This window comes from Cryptomeria japonica, chromosome 10, assembly GCF_030272615.1.
Source record: "Cryptomeria japonica chromosome 10, Sugi_1.0, whole genome shotgun sequence".
NCBI lineage: Eukaryota > Viridiplantae > Streptophyta > Pinopsida > Cupressales > Cupressaceae > Cryptomeria > Cryptomeria japonica.
The window spans coordinates 359,043,016-359,057,759 of record NC_081414.1 but is presented as its reverse complement, the minus strand read 5'-3'; the positions used below and the strand labels follow the sequence as shown (position 1 = coordinate 359,057,759).

General features: G+C 35.9%; 1 protein-coding gene across 1 annotated transcript in view; it reads right to left on the bottom strand.

Moving 5' to 3' along the window:
* The window catches only part of LOC131042792 (protein CASP), a 113,965-nt gene that overhangs the window by 86,744 nt on the left and 12,477 nt on the right, over window positions 1–14,744 (bottom strand). The window contains exons 2-4 of the mRNA XM_057976114.2: window positions 12,510–12,620; window positions 12,024–12,202; window positions 11,361–11,510 (exon numbers count right to left, since the gene is read on the bottom strand). Coding sequence (XP_057832097.1) covers window positions 11,361–11,510; window positions 12,024–12,202; window positions 12,510–12,620 — 440 coding nt within the window. The remainder of the gene's footprint in view (window positions 1–11,360; window positions 11,511–12,023; window positions 12,203–12,509; window positions 12,621–14,744) is intronic.

Below are 14,744 nucleotides of genomic sequence, written 5' to 3'. Positions count from 1 at the left end.
TTCCCTCATGCCATCCAGTGCTTGAAGTTGATTATGGAATGTGCAAAGTATTGCAATGCTGAAAGAAGGGCGATTTTGGCACCTAATGGCAAACTCTTGGACAACCTTACATCTAAAGCGATTGGGGAAGCTTTTGGAATTCCTGCATTCCAGTCTATGACATACAAGAGCAAGGAAAGAGAAACGTCGATTTATGATGCTAGCTTTGAGAGATGTGCTGGATTAAACAATAAGGTGTGGATGCAGAAGCCAAAGGCCTCGTATTTCAAAGTTACCATGCAGATCACCAACATGGATTTCAAACAAGAGTATGTCGATCTTGTGCTGATGATGAGCAGAGTCATGGGATGTCCGCAAGCCTTCATGTTTGAACCTTGGATGTTTTACTTCATTAGCAAAGTAATGGAAGGCAAAAGGGTGATAGATTGGGCAAAAATAATCAGCAACAACAAGCACGAGCAGCTAAGGAATCTAAGGCAAACTCAAATATTTTTACATGAGCTCATATGTTGTCTACCTGTTGGCTAGAATGGGCAAATTCAACTTCTTGCTAGGCAAAGGACACATGGGATGTGGACCAAGACAGCTGAAAGTTCATGAGTGTTATCCACAATTGCAACTGTGTGATACTACTTCTTTCAAGAAAACGAGTGACACCTTCACACTGCATATCACCAAATATTTGCGAGGACTTCGTACAAGGTTGTCGCAGGAAGCAAGAAACTTAGTAAAGAAGTATGGAGCACGGTACATTCAATTTCCAAAATTCACTTATATCCAAGTCCAAGGATTCTCAAACCAGCCATATAAACTTCCAAGATATCCAACAAACAAGATGGTGATGTTGGAGGTTTCCAGACAGTTGACCGCCTATGACAAAGTTCAGAAAAAGAAGAAGAAATTGGGACTTGAATTCCCAATTGTCGTAGGAGATTACGAGGAAATGTGTCCAACATTGGCGGCAGCAGAAAAGTCAGTAGATGAATTATTGTTCTATCATCTAGCATCTCATACTACAAGGAAATTCTTTGATCCATATGATAAAATCAGGATGGTTGCTAGTGTAAGGCATAAGCATAAGTTTCAGCTGGAAGATTATTGGACCAATGCCAAAGATGACTTTGAAATCAAGAGGAGGATGTTTTCCAGGTTACCACTCGAGCTAATAAGACTTTGTGAAGTTATGCAGGTGTCGGATCAAGTTGAAGAAGATGAAAATACTATTTAGCCAGAGTATGAAAAGGAGAAGGAAAGGCCTATTCAGTTGATGATTTAGATGTCCTAAGTAGGCCAATCCCGAAGTTCACTAGGCACTAGGTTGAATGGTACATAGCAAAAATGAAAGCAAAGAATGCCTACCTAACTTACCAGCTAATGGGAGACTTGGAATCCCCTGATGGGGGAACAGAGGGGTCATCAGGAGCCCAAGCCAAGGAAGAGGAAATTTCGTAGGAAAGAGTAGAACATAGGAAGGAGAAGAGTATTCCTAGGAATTCATAGGCAAAGAAGAGAAAGGAAGTTCAGCAGGAAGAGCCGCAGCAGAAGAGGCGAATGATAGAAGAAGAACAATCACCTGCTACCTCTTCCAGCGTGCATGAAGTTGAGATGTTCACAGAAGAAGTTACAAAAAACTAGCCGCAAGGGTGATCATGACATTGCGCAAGCACGAGATATCCTCCGTGTTAGTGCCTCCTAGAGACCTATTCAACAAAGGATCCAAAGACAGGAACTTCCTCCTAATCCAAAACAACAGGATCAGGATTGTTTCATGGAAACAAGCCTTGGAGACTTAGGAACTTTTGAGGAGGTTTCACAGGAACAGGTACAGGTACAACTGGAAGTGCAAGAGCAATAGGAAGCCGCTCCAAATTGGCTAAGGGAAAGAATGAGAAAAGAGTCAGAGGAAGAAATGGATCCTGAGCTAGAACTTGAAGAACTTCTAAACAAGATAGACAGGCCAACAGAGTAGAAGGCGGCAAGGAAATTCTCCAAAGATACAAGGGATGAGTCAAGATCTAGGACATTGCACCTAGCTATTCCCAGAGTTGACAAAGATAGGAATGAGATTACTCCTGATGAATATGAGATTACAGCGGTCAACTTAGGGTGTGCCTCCAAGGCACAAGTCGAGGAAGAATTTGATGAGTCTTCCTTAGCACTAAAAGAGCAAATGAAAAGAATAGAAGAGAAAAATAGGAAGTTGAAGAGCGAGAAGTTTCTAATAGATAAGGAGGTTGTTGCATCTCCTTCAAAGAAATTGGTGTCCAATTGTAGGAGATTCATGCCTCTTATGGGTTGGTGCCTACAATTATTGTAAAAAAGATTTCATTTTACTGAATTGGATTTGGACGGTAGAGCAGCTATTCACCGTGGTTTTCTCCCAAAAGGATTTCCACGTAAAATCTTGTCTCTTATTTGTGTGGATGCTTTTAATTATTTCATTGTGGCTGCTAAAGTGTTAAATAAACGAAAAGTTGGTCTTATACTGATTCAACCACGCTCACCCCTCCTTCTCAGTATTCGTATATGTGTTTCTTCAATCAGATCACAGCCTTTCAGCAGCACACTGACATTCCAAAGTCTGATTCAGCCATACCATTAGCATTTATAATCATTCACAACCCAGCCCTCACCCACTACTTCATATCTGCTGTTTGTTACTTTGTAAGTAGGGCAATCACCATTGTAACTCTAAAATTTGTGTTTCGAGTTGGCATATCAGCTTGTAATTGATTCCAGCAGTTGCAATTAAATTTATAAAATAAATTTCAGAGGCTCCCTATTGCTGTTTGATCAGATCTGAATATCTTTTGAGATCCTTGGGTTTATATCTGCAATTACACTTGATGTAATTGACATATATTATTTAGTACTGCTGTTTGAAAGATACTTGTCAAGGACAAAGCCTTGTGTGAATGTGCGTGGCGCTTGAGGTGTCCATTTAGAGAGGAAGATCAGTCCTTTGTTCCTCCCTCTTCTCTTCCGAAGGAATCCATTCATGGGATTGAAGAAATAAGAAGGGCTCAATGCTCTAAGGCGTGGGTAAAGGACGTCTTCACTTCAGCCAGTAAATTTATTGAAGACTTGGCTCACTTCTACTGGAGAATCCTATCTATCCTTAACAAGCTAGAGATTATGGACAATTCATGGGAAGATACACATATCTATCAGGACTTAGAATTCCATGCCTGAAAGCACTAATGGGGATTATCAGGTAAACATTGATTGATGGGTATGTCATCAAGGAAAACAAGATATATGATTTCCCTTGATGGTTTTATGCAATCTGCACTGGGAAGGAGTTCTTTGAGAGGTTCAGTAACGTAATTTCCCCTTCTGGTGATACTTAGAATTTGTCTTCAAAAGGATAACTATAGCTTGCAACCAATACTATGAAGTCAACTTCAATTTGCTTAAGTAAGCAATATTACCTTAGTAATGGTTCTGATGCTTGGTTACATATGTATATTTTAATAGAAGGAATGAAATTAGTAATGGTATAACATTCTGATTTGAATTACTGTCAATGGAATCCAATATAATGATTATCTTTAATAGGAATGAAATACCTGTTGTTTCTATATGATCAGGCAATGAAGATATGAGGACTAGTTCTTATTCAAATAGTTGTGCCCGTTTATCATCTCTTCAAGCGGTCATGATTAAAGAGTTGTATTCCAAAAGACATGTCTATTTATCATTGCCTCCTCTCCTTAATACTAATCGCACCATATTATGACAAATATTGTTGTCAGTTTAGACCTCCCTAATCGCTACCCTTATAATCGATATCTAATCCCTATATATCAACACATCCCTTAGCCTTCAATCGATTAGTGGTAAGTTTCACGTAATCACCAATTCAGTCCATATTAGAATCGTTGTCATTTCGCAACTAAATTCTGCATAAAATTGATAAGTCTTTCTTTCTACTTTATTGATTAAATATGCCTGATTATACTTGACGATACATTAAGGAATGTTGATCATTATTACTATACAATTCTTTAATGATCGCTTGACTAATCTCATGATTAGTTTCTTTTAAATTGATCTACTGATCTTTATTCCTAATCGATGCTTGTTAGAATGCCATAGTCTATCATCTCTATCCATCCTTGATGTAATTGCTGTTCCTTATCAACCCTTGATGCCTTCGCAAACTTAATACACTAAATCAATACTCACCTCAGTTGATATGTAGGATCACTGATTCAAATATGGTTGATATAAATATCGTAAAGATTGTTTGGTCTCTTTCCAAAACTTATTTACAAATTTGTCTCCATGGGAGACTCCTTGAAATTGAATGATTTAAGTGGGTAATGTTTATGGGACATTACAAGTAAGGAGTCAGCATCATTGAGGGAATCAATCAGAAAGGTTTAGGAAGAAATCCTCAATCCACTAGAGGCATCGTTTGCAAGAAAGTTGATTGATGAAGAGCTGACAATGGATCATCTGAAGGATAGGCTGCATGAATTCTTCTTCGTGGAATCCTTCTCGAAGGAACATTTGGAAAATGTCTCCTTGTTCTCCAGCACAATGCGCAGGACTCAAGAAGCAGCATCAAGATGGGAGAAGTTTTTCTCCAAGTGTGAAGAGGACACTTCAATGCTGGAATTCAAAATGGAACTGTGCCAAGTGTCTTCGTAGGATAGCTGGAAGCTGTCGTGACCAGATTCGTCACATTCACCATCAATGAAAGAGATAATGGTCATCCTATTTTGGACAAGAATCTATTGATTGCATGACGGCATGATGGGTCATTTATTTTTGTGGGACGTTTGGACTAAGTGGTGGCTCATTCATCACATGACAGCTACCATGTTTAAGGAGTAACAAGTTAGTGGATCATTAATGCATAGTGGGAAATTTGAAAATGTGAAGGGTCATTTAATGCAAAGTGGGTGTGATGCCTTATTTATTACAAGATCCACTACTTGGTGCCACAAAGGGTTCATTTTTGGTCAAACCCTAATTAGGGTTTTGCATCTTGTAATCTCAGCCCTTGATTTCAAATCAATCTCATTTGTGGGAGGATCTCTATAAAATGCCCTACCTTCTCAATTGTAACTCATTATATAGATAGCTCATTAGTTCAAGTAGAGAGCTCTTGCTCCTTAGAGAAGTAGAGTAGGAGAAAGAGAAGAGATTGTTGTAAGACTTAGAGAAATAAAATTTAATTTCATTGAAGATATGGTGGATTCATGTTTATTTCAGCTTGTTGCATGGTGTTCATTCAATTTCTCAGTTGTTAGATGAAGTGCTTTGATTTCAATGGAGAATGCGATGGTGTTTGATGAATTTCCATGGCTCATACTTTTTGCATCTTATTGATTATAAGTTGCAGTGTAAAGTTAGCCTGAGTCTTTTATATGGATTCTTAACTTCAATCATTGAATGTGCATTGTTTCTTACAATGGTGTTCATTATGATATGAAATTTTTTTACATAACCCTTGGAAGATTGCAACAGTTCTTGTGGAGTTGTAGTTGATCTTGGCGAAGTATAACTTGGTTTATTTGGAATTCGTCCATTAGAGCCCTATCCATTGATATCACTATCCTTAGGATTAGAATTAGGTTTCTCACCCTTTCCCCTTTTAATTTCAGTTCATTCCAGTTCAGTTCATTCAAAACAAAAGCATCATAGAATTGCTATATCCAATGATGAAGTTCCAGCCACAGCAAAGAAGTGAAAGAATTATCCAAACGTAAGTCCCTTTGTGTTACCAGCATATCACAATGACCATTGAGCCTATCCACACGTCAAGACCTAACTAGAGAAGAACCTTGGAGTCACCTGTATGATCATTCGCAATCTTAGAACACATGGGATTTTGCTCAAGAGAGGATAAGATACCTTGGTATTTTATTCTGTGTTGGTGTGGTTATAAAACACCCGTCAACGGGACCCAAAGGCCAAACTTGAGAAGGTATATCAAAGAGTGCATTTCTTCATTTGGAGATCATTCAAGTTATTATTTGCATACTACTTTCAGAATTGAGCAGTTGTTCAATCTAGGGCATCCAAGGATGAAAACCTTTGGTGTGTTTGAAATTTTGAATTATAGAGGATGAAAACCCTCTTCAAATTCATCATATTGGATCAAGGACAAAAACCCTTGTTTCCCATTTTGGGTGGTTCCATCTGAGGATCCCAATTTGCCAATTTATTGAGGATTTGAAGATATTTTACCACCTGCTACAGTGCCACTACAATAGCACTACAGTGTTTGTTGCTGATTTTTGGAGATTTCATGCAAGATTTCATCCTTAAATCTTTAGTCTTTAAGGGGTTTAGACTGTTTAGTCCTCTGTTGGTTGAACCATGTTTCGCATTCCACAAGGGATGAAAATCAGATATAAAATATATTTTTTCCATGATCAATGGATGCCCTCCTTTCCTTGTTTGGACTCCCTTAAACATATTATTTCTCCAACAGTCATAAATCTTCAAAATATCCCTTGACTGTTCTTTATTTTTTATTATAATGGTAATTAATTATTCCTTCAGCCAGCTGTTGTTTCTTTCATTTTCCTTAATTGAAATTCTCTTTTAAATGGCAAATGCAAAAGGTCTTGTGATTTCCTTTTCGGCAACTCCTACTCAAGGCTGAAGCAGTGATGATTTCCTTTACACTTCTTGTGATTTCTCCTCACATAAGGGATAGCAGGCCAAGGAATATTCTGTCAAAGTTTGTCCCCTTCATAAAATGAGGCTTATATGATTAAATGCCCCTCATTACACCAAAATAATCTTCTGCAAATCTAGGCTTACTTACCAGATTATGTTTATTTTTGGTATAGCAATTAAGATTTGTATGACTGTAACTACTTGGAAACTTATGCAACAAACTTAGGATGAATTGGTGATTATGTATTAATTTCTAGGCTGCCGCATAAGAAATACTCACACTTGCGGGATCAGTGAGATGTTTGATGTTGGAAGATGGTAAGAAAAATAGATTTCATTTTGATATTCAATATTTTCTAATTATGTATAGTGTGGAGTTTTTGGAGTCAACCTATAGAGAGGCTTGCCACCCTTGGATGTACAAAGGAGAATTTGCTGAGAACAAGAAACCACAAGATGGTTTCACCATCCCTTGCAACAAGACAGCATGACTTGTCATCACATTGAATAGACAAGTTGTGCAATGATTTGCAAAGTAGTATGTCATTGGTCTAGGAGAGACCAACATAGGGTTGGGCATGCAGTGATTACATTCTATTGGAGAGATCACTATGGAGTTGAAATTCAAGGTAAAATGCGTATTGCTTTGAGGCAATTAAGATGAAACCCCAAGAATCATCATAGGTAAGAGGATAGAACAAGTAGCTTGGACCACACATCAATTGGTGACAACGACAACTTCATTTATAAGAAAAACATTTTATCACGATGACATTTAATCTAGTTTGGATCAGCATAGTATGGTGTTCAATGTTACACTTCAAAGGTTACCACCATGTAAAGAAATTCATCAAGAAATAGGGAAGAAACACATTGGATATATCTTTCCTATTAAAGAAGTAAAAATTGGCACCATGAAAAGAATTCAAGAAGGTATGCATGGTAATGCCAATGTAGTGCAGCAGAAGCTCGGTGGAATAGCTTCAAAATTAGAAATTCTTGCAAATGATTACAAACAAGATATAATGGGAGAGACTAATGATAGTATATTACAGTAAGGAAACTTATCAAGGCCTGTTGTCATAGTGATTTTAAGCTTTAGCACTCTTGTCATCATCACTTTCAACTACTACAATTCTACATTTGCAGCCATACAAGTATTTTCAGTCATTGGGTTGTTGATTTTTAGGAGTTTCAAAAGTGAGCTGCCATTTGTTGAAGGATTTTCAATCATTGTTTGATCATTTCCAGCCTCTTTCTGATTTTTGCCAAGGATTTTCAGTATTGTTGTCATTTTACCATCTTCATATTGCCAATTTTCAGGATTCCAAGCATTGGTATGCTGTTATCAGTCATCTACATCAATGGGGTTATAGGTTTTAAAAAGTCTTTCTTGTATTGTGTTGGTTGTGAAAAGTTTCAGTCTTCAGAGTATTTATAACTACTGCCTGACTTGCACCATTTTATGAGGGCCTCAGCCTGCAATATGGTTGAAAGTTTTGTGGAAATTCAAGAAATTTATTATGGTACTCATTTGCAGGTTTCAGATTTCTGTTCATAGTTATAACAGAATACACAGCAGAAACATGGTGGTAAGTTCAAAAAGCAATCCCTAGCCTTGCAAGAGATCTAGGATATCCTCAAGCATCAGGGACAATGCATTATTTGTCATCAAATCAAAGAGGAACATATTGAGAGTCGGTTGCACTCCTTGCCTAAGCCTTGTCAAGTGTGGAAAAGTACAACCATGAAGCTCCTCATGGGCCTCTCCATGACTTACATTCTTGTTGTTGTGAATAAGCTAACTAGCTATCTGCACTTCTTTGTCATTTCCTTTCAAGTAGCTAAATTGTTTTTCAAAGAAGTGATTAAGTTACATAGATTGCTTCACAATATTGTGAGTGACGGGAATAGTAGATTCCTTAGTGTGTGGTTGCAAGAACTATTTCAATTGGTAGGCATTAAAATAGTCCCTAGCACAGTTCACACCATCACACCAATGGAAAAACAAAAAGGGTAAATGCATGGATTGAAGAGCATTTGAGGAGATACAACACTTCCTATCACATGTCCACAAGTATGTATTCATTTATTGTACCATATGGCTATTATGCTCTAACTTTTGTCATTTTGGTATTTGCTAATAGTAAGGTATTGGCTGCTAGTGACTTGTTTGAGCATCACCAAGACACATTGAGAGCATTCAAGGATCATCTTCAACAAGCTCAAGACAAGCAAGATATGCCATCATCCGCATCGATGAGAAAAAGTTGAGGAACAGAAGTATCATGAAGCTCTCAATGTGTTCGAAGAACCTCCCCATAAAAGGTGCTACATGGGTTGGCATGATGATACTCAAGCATTTGAGTATGCATAGTGTTTTCTGGCAGGAGTGACTTCACTTGAGAAGAACAAGATCCAACCTCTATGGACATTACAACATGACTCATACTGTTGGCACAATAACACTTGAGCATCTGGGTTTGCATTTGCTTGGAGGCAAGCAATTTTGGGAAGGACAAACTATCATGTCCCCTTTTCAAAATTAGATCCATGAAGAAGACCTCTAGCCTATCCCCTTTTTCTCATAGGCTAAAGGATAGAGCAAGGGAAATAAAAATTATAATATTTTAGATGGGCCCAATCACTTCATTTTCAAAAAAGGCCATTTAAATATTATTCTAGATCCTATGTAATGTTTAAAAAACGTTTTTAAGACATTATTCCAAATGTACTTCAAAAAGGGACATTTGAATGTAATTTAAAAGTGCTTTTAAATACTTGGGGATAAAAGTAAAATATATAAAATAGAGAGTCCCAAGTAAAACACCTATATAAAAGAAGTCAAGGCTCACATGAAAGAATCCATGATCATCATTTCAAATTTGAATAAATAGAGTTCTCAAGGACAAAAACCCATGGTTAGCAATTTCTGAAAACCCTTGGTTGGCAATTTTTGAAAACCCTTAGTTGGAAATTTCTGAAGGACGAAAAACCCCTTGGAGTCTCTTCAGATTTGAGAATGAAAATTCTCATCTCCAATTAGGCAATTCTACACAAGGATTGCAGTTGTGCTTCAGCTGGAGAACAATTTATATTTGCAAACAAATTTTGTTGTAATATCAAATCAGCATACTTTGTAAATTTCAGTTGTTATGGTTGAAGAATTCAAAATTTATATGTCACAGATCTGCAATTGGAGTGCCTTCACAGCACTGTACACTATCTTATGTGTTGCCTGGTATAATTGGGGTATTGTCTTGCACTATATATTATTTTATGGATCACAGCATTTTAGATGAGGCTGCCAACATTAGATGGATATACTGCTATTTATTATAAATAAGCTTGGATTTATTTATCGCTATTTGATGATTAATTTATGTGTTGGCAGAAAATTTGTGGATTAAAGATACTTGATAATTTGAATATTATATTAATTTAATGTGCATCATCAGAAGGTTTAATCTAATTACTTTCAGATTTAATTTAATGTTTTATATTCAGTATGAGCTAACATTTAGTCTAAAAATATACATATTATAGTTTAGTAATAGCCTAGGGTTTGAATTTCATCAATTAGTATCCATTAATGTTTTTTATAAATTAAAAAATCTCATACTTCCTTAAATTACAAAAGGGAACATTAAACTCTACAGTTTCGCTATTTCTATTATCATAATCTATATAGTAGGTCTTTCACTACATCAAAATAAAGTTAGTATACAATGTACCCTATTAAATCAATTGAGGGCATGCAATGATAAGAAAAATTTTGCCTTGTTTGGCCAAAGAAAACTCCCATAGAGATATTCCTCCAAAGATAAGCATCCAATAACAAACAACACACCTAAAGATATGTCCAACTCTCATATGAATCCACCTCATAACCAAATGGCTAAAGCAACAAATAAGCAGGTCATCTTCAAATCAATAATGCTAGATCTATTGGACCATACTTTGAATCAACAATAGGATTATGAAATTGTTCCTCTCAAATGCACAATCTAAGAAAGACAACTTAGACAAGATTAATCCAAAGAGGCAGGAAACTTTGAAGGGACTTGAAGTCAGTAGCAAAGAACAAGAATCAACAAAAAAGAAGGCAACGATAGAGGCAATATTGTGGGAAAAGTAGAAAGATAAATCATAAAGGGTCAATTCAAACTCAAAAGAACCATACTTAGACAAAGGATCAAGTTCACTGCACTAACTCCTTACAAATTTCGGAAGATAATCAACAAGGAAAGAATTCACTACAAACATGAACAATATGTCAAGTTCCCAAAAAGAGTCCTCTACAAAACCTGCTTGTGATAGCAAACAGAGAACTCTTTCCAAGGAGCATAGAGATAAAACAGAAGTACTAATCAACCCCCAAGGAGCATTACCCATGAAAGAGAGTGTAATCAAACAACGAGGTAGCATGATAATCCTTAAAAAGAATCTAAGAAAATAATTTTTTATACGAAGTTCTTTTTACAAGAAGCAAGGAAGGCATGTCTTAAAATCTATTTTCTTGTGCCTCTATCAAAGAATGCACATAACAATCAGAAATTCAATGAAAAACTTTCTGAAGAAAGTTAGGTATACAAACCTGAACAATCAGTTCCACCAAAAATTACAAAAGGATACTTGAATCCCATGGAAATAGATTAATATGACTGGGAAGGACATAAAAGAATCTAATTTAACTATCTCTTGGTACATGTAACTTCTACCTGTTGTTCCAATTGGCGATTACGCTCTTCAAGCCTACGAACAGTGGACTGCTGGTTTTTTAGATGGGCAGCTTCAGCTCTAAACTCCTCAAGCTCATGTTTCATCTTACGATTTTCAGATTCCAATTCAGCAACCTTTGAAGCAAGTTCCTGTAGCAAACAACAAGAAACATTAACCTTTTCTTTAGTTTGAATATATTATATTTTTCTCAAATCCTCAAAACAAAAATGAATCATCTTTATTATGTAATGTTAGGCAACAATACCAAAAACCAAAATATCATCTTTGCACCAGCAAAATAAAGCAAAAAGAAAAGTTGAGCGGGGGATCAATTTCTATCCTAAACAAACATTCAAAACAACTATCCTAAACAAAAGTTCAAAACAACCACACATACAGTCACATATTACAGTATTAACACCCCAAGAAGCCATTCCAATTGGAAATGAAAATCGCAGACCATTGTGTGTTTCTTACGTATGTATAATAATGTCTTTCTATAATAGAAATTTTATTCATAAACATGAAAATAAGTTTCAACATTGTAAAGAGTCTATATCGCAAGGAGGAAAAATATTTAATAACCCTATAAAACAGGAGTAGAGCATCAATAGAACCTGTCTAACCAAAGCATCAAGAGTTTTGGCAATGGAATTGCTTACAGTAGTGGACCCAAGAGCAGGGCATGGGTCAGGAGCTTCATATAATTTCTGGTAAATATTCAGAAAGGCATTTTCTCCAAACTTTGCTCGCTTTGTAAGATTATCAACCTCTTCTTGATATCCTTTAAGTAAAGAATTGAAAAGGTTTAACTTTTCCTCATTTGAAGCTTTCTTGAAATCTGAGTATCAAAGGACAACAAGTAACTTCAAGTTTCAGATAAAATGATACAGTTCAGTTGAAAAATATATAACGCTTTTGCACCTCTGGAACTATCTTGGACATTAATATGTTCTTGTAAACAAGATGAAGAAACTAAAGCTACCAAAACATGATTAGAAGGTGGAAGAGAATACAATAACCATGAGGATGGAGATCTTAATAACAGGAATTTTCATTGTTATTTGAGTTAAAACATTTTAAGACAGACCAAGCTATTTACCCGAATCTCAGCAGAACCATTTGCAAATATCTATTTATAAATTTACCTCGTGTACTTTCAGCAAGTTTCCGCCTATTCTTCAGACTAGTTTCTTGATTCTCAGCAATTTTTAACCCCTGGTCATCAAGCTTAGTTCTCTCATTCTCAAGATCAAACTCTGCAAAGCAAAAAGCAAGTTAACCAAATTTGAAAGATTTAAAGATCAACAAAGGCATAAATAATAGAAAGAATCTGAAGCAAATAAGCTTCACACTTTAGCATATGATATGCTACAGTAAGCACTAGAAGCATGCTGAAACCTTCAAATATTTTTTAATATGTTTTTCATTTCAGATGTGCAACAAACTAAAAATCAAAGAAACGTGTAATCAAACAAACAAGGAGAGCATAAAACTTGATTGGGTAAATATTGTATATTAGTTTATGACAAAGCACTATACACAATTAATAAGCAGCATAAGTAAAACTGGTGAATAACACAGGTCATATTATAACAAAACTAAGGCAATAGGCAAAATCCCTTCTATGGTTACACTAACACTTACAAATGTGTTGGACAAATGACAAATGAAAAGCTCATTTAACATGAATCCTAGTCAGCCATGAGTTGTTTGCCTGGACGGTAGAGTTAAACTTCTAAGTACTAAACCACTCAAGAGTCAAAAAATGAGTTCTTAAAATTAAAAATTAAATCCCATTAGACCAAAGTTGCCAGATACTTCCCCTGCCCTGCCCAGATATGTGTATCTATGTATCAGATCCAGATATGGATACAATACTACCTGATGTAGCATGGATGCCGTATCCAAATATATCCTTATATGAGCCCATATTTAGGCCATGTTCAATATGTTTGGATATGGCACCAGACCATCCAGTGATGTAACCAATCAGGGTTTCAAAAAAAAAATTGTAAATTGTAGAGAAAAATTAAAAGTAAATACACATACCTATACACATAAACATATATAGTATATACACACACATACGTGTAATATACATATTATATGTGAAACATGTTTACATATGTACATATACACATAAAATTGTAACATGTATATACATAAATCCATATATTATTTGTGAAACATGTATATGTGTATACATGTAAATGTGTATATGTGTGTGTATATCACTAAAGACATAAATATAATGCAACAAAATAAGTATTATAGACTAACAAAAAAATTTGAATCTCCCATTAATGGGATAAGAAATAAAAATTGTTACCAGTTTGTTCCTAGGAAGAACCCAATCCAGTTCAAACCAAGTTTGGGGTCTAGATCCAGTCCTTTGTGGGTTTGGCCAAAGTCCTACCCACACTTTGTCGTTCGGCCTAGATGAACCCAAGCCAAATTTCACCTCCAGATGCACCCAACCAGCAAATTTGGGTGATTTTTACTTTCTTTATTGTAAAGTATATTAAAATAATATTGCAATGCGTAGTTATAATGGTCAAATAAGTTGTTAGGATAGGCTTTAGGAATATTATTTATTCTTTTAGTTGTCATATGCTTTTCTTAGTTGTTGATCTTATCCTTATCCAATAAATTGTTTGTAAATCTCTTTTGGTACCAGACAACCCAAGTCACGGTGACCACGTTGATTTGAATGGAGAGATTTCTTCAAAGAGACCTAAATGATGGGAAAAACTCATTGGTGATGTTCAAGATGTTGAGATGATCAAGAGCAGATCATCCAGAGGCAAGAGCAAGCAAAACACAGTTAACTTTGCTCTTATGGCTAACATTTAGAGTATTTATGAACCCTAGGATTTTGCAGAGGCAAAAGGTAAATGTGAATGGGAAAAGATCATGAAAGCTGAAAAATCAAAATCTTATGAAGAATAAAACTAGAGTTCTTTCAGATCTTCCACTAGGGATGAAACCCATTGGCTGCAAATGTGTGTACAAATTCAAGTACAAATTTGATGGTACACTTGAAAAGTACAAAGCACGGTTGGTGGCTAAAGGATTCTTGTAGAGAGAAGGTATTGATTATGAGGAGACTTTTTCTCCTACATCAAAGATAAGCACCATTCACTTGTTTCTAACCATGGCAACACAATTTGGATGGAAAGTCCATCAAGTCGATGTCAAGAGTGCCTTCCTCAATGGTGACTTAGAAGAAGTGTCCATGACTTAGCCTTAGGGATTTCAAGTTGAAAGAAAGGTGTATCAAGTATGTAGACTGATAAAGACTCTATGTGGCATGAAACAAGCACCTAGAGCATGGTACATAAAGATTGATAGGTATTTGGATGAACAGGGGTTTCAAAGAA